The sequence below is a fragment of the Plasmodium gaboni genome, chromosome 9 (genome assembly GCF_001602025.1).
Source record: "Plasmodium gaboni strain SY75 chromosome 9, whole genome shotgun sequence".
NCBI lineage: Eukaryota > Apicomplexa > Aconoidasida > Haemosporida > Plasmodiidae > Plasmodium > Plasmodium gaboni.
Window position 1 is genome coordinate 400,399 of NC_031489.1, and position 2,378 is coordinate 402,776.

The following is a 2,378-nucleotide window of genomic DNA, read 5'->3' on the forward strand; positions in this document are numbered from 1 at the left end:
AAATTTTAAAAAATTTTTTTTATCATTATAAAAAAAAATTTAAAAAAATTTTAAATTTTTTTTTTATTTAAAAAAAATATAAACTTAAATTTTTTTTTTTTAATTTTTTTTAAAAAAAAAAAAAAAAAAAAAAAAAAAAGCAAAAAATTAAAATCTTTTCAATATATATTTGATGATGTTTTTTTTTTTTTTTTTTTTTTTCCTATTCTTTTACTGCTAAAATATGTATATATATATTTTATTTTTTTATTAAATTTTGTTTTAATAGTAATTTATTAAATATTTTTTTCTATACCATAACAAATATAATATTATATATATATTATATATATGTATATATAAAATTATACATATATATTTTTATATGGGTTTTAAGGAAAGTCCAATAAATATATAATAATATATATTAAAATAAAAATTCTTATGCATATTCTATTGTCAATTATTACATATAACATATTTAATCTAAATATTCATAGCTATTTGTTTTAGTACTTAACAAGAATATAATTATAAATAAAGTATATAAAATAAAGAATAAAATATTTAAAATAGTTTTTAAGATTAAAAAAGTATTTTTACAAAATATCAGTGCAACTATCTAAATATATATATATATATATATATTATATATTTTTTTTTCTACTTTTACAACATTATTAAATATTATCAATTCTTGAATAGCAAAAGAATCATCTCAAAATATATAGCAACAAAATATACATATTATGTATATTTTCAAATAGATAATATAAGTACAATACATATTTACGAAATAATAAAATATTTATAATTTTGCAGATTGGCTTTTAAAAGAAAAAGAGAAAAAAAAAAAAAATTGAAAATAAATAAATAAATATATAAATATATATAAATATATAAATATATATAAATATTTATATTTATATATTTATATTTATGTAATATACATGAATGTATTCACAAAAAGAAGCTTCTTTTCCTTTTTTGTTGGATCCCTTGTAGGACTATGTTTTAGTTATGCTCTAACTAATAAGAAAAATATTAACGAATTTATAAAATATGCAATAAAATATGTAACACATAAAAAGAGTAAAAAAAAAACTAATAATAATAATAGTATACCTGACGAATGCCCAGGTTTAGATAGCGAACACGCTGGTAAATCTAAAGTTTGTGAAGGATGTCCAAATAGGAAAATATGTAATGATCCAGAATTAAAAAAAGAAAAAGAAAAAGAAAGAAATCAAATATTTAATGAGGTACAAGAAAATTTAAAAAATGTCAAGTTCAAAATTTTGATATTATCAGGTAAAGGAGGTGTAGGGAAATCAACTGTAGCTGCACAATTAGCTTTTGCATTATCATATTTAAATTATGAAGTTGGATTATTAGATATAGATATATGTGGTCCATCAATTCCAGTTTTAACTAAAACAATAGATCATGATGTAAATTATAGTATGAATGGATGGGTACCAATTTATAAAAATAATTTATCAATAATGTCTGTAGGGTATTTATTACCAAATTTTGATGATCCTGTTATATGGAGAGGTCCTAAAAAGAATGGATTAATAAAACAATTTTTATGTGACGTATACTGGAAAAATTTAGATTTTCTTATTATTGATACACCACCAGGAACTAGTGATGAGCATTTAACTATTTGTTCTTATTTAAAAGATAATTTAGATGGTTGTATAATAGTAACTACTCCTCATATATTATCTATATGTGATGTTAAAAAAGAAATCGAATTCTGTAAAAAAACAAATATTCCAATATTAGGTATTGTTGAAAATATGTATCAATCAATTTTTGTATCAAATTATACAGTAAAAAAAATGTGCTCTGATATGAATGTGCATTATGCTGGAAAAGTTACATTTCATCAAAATCTAATTGAAGCTTGTCAACAAGGTGTTGGGTGTTGTGATATAGATCCATATAGTTCTTCATCTAAAGAATTATTTCATCTCTGTAATATTCTTATACAGCAAATTCAAAAGAGATACATGTTACTACAAATGGGTACGAATAATGATAATAATAATTTCGTACATCAAAATAGTAATAATCAAAAACTGACATATAAGGAAGAAGAAAATGAAACTAATCTCAATAAAAATTCTAATAAATTAAGTAAATATAATGAACTAAATTATGACCATGTTAATTTATCAAAACTTCAAATGCTAGATAAATTGTTAAGTGAAATAAATCCGTTCCTTGAGGAGAAAAATGAATAATAAAATGACACAATGTGATGTCAAATTGGAATGACTTAATAAAAATTTAATATATATATATATAGATATATGTGTAAATGCATATTTTTAAAAATTATATGAATAAATACAAATATGTCTTTTTAAAAGAACGTTCATTATGTATTG

The 2,378-nt window shown here is 19.3% G+C and overlaps 1 protein-coding gene across 1 annotated transcript; it reads left to right on the plus strand.

The window, feature by feature from the left end:
• Window positions 1-929: 929 nt before the first annotated feature.
• On the plus strand, window positions 930-2,231 carry PGSY75_0910800 (putative cytosolic Fe-S cluster assembly factor NBP35; the record flags this gene model as incomplete). Its single annotated transcript, XM_018785524.1, has 1 exon — window positions 930-2,231. The coding sequence occupies one exon, from the start codon at window positions 930-932 to the stop codon at window positions 2,229-2,231; it is 1,302 nt and encodes a 433-aa protein (XP_018641865.1).
• Window positions 2,232-2,378: the final 147 nt, after the last annotated feature.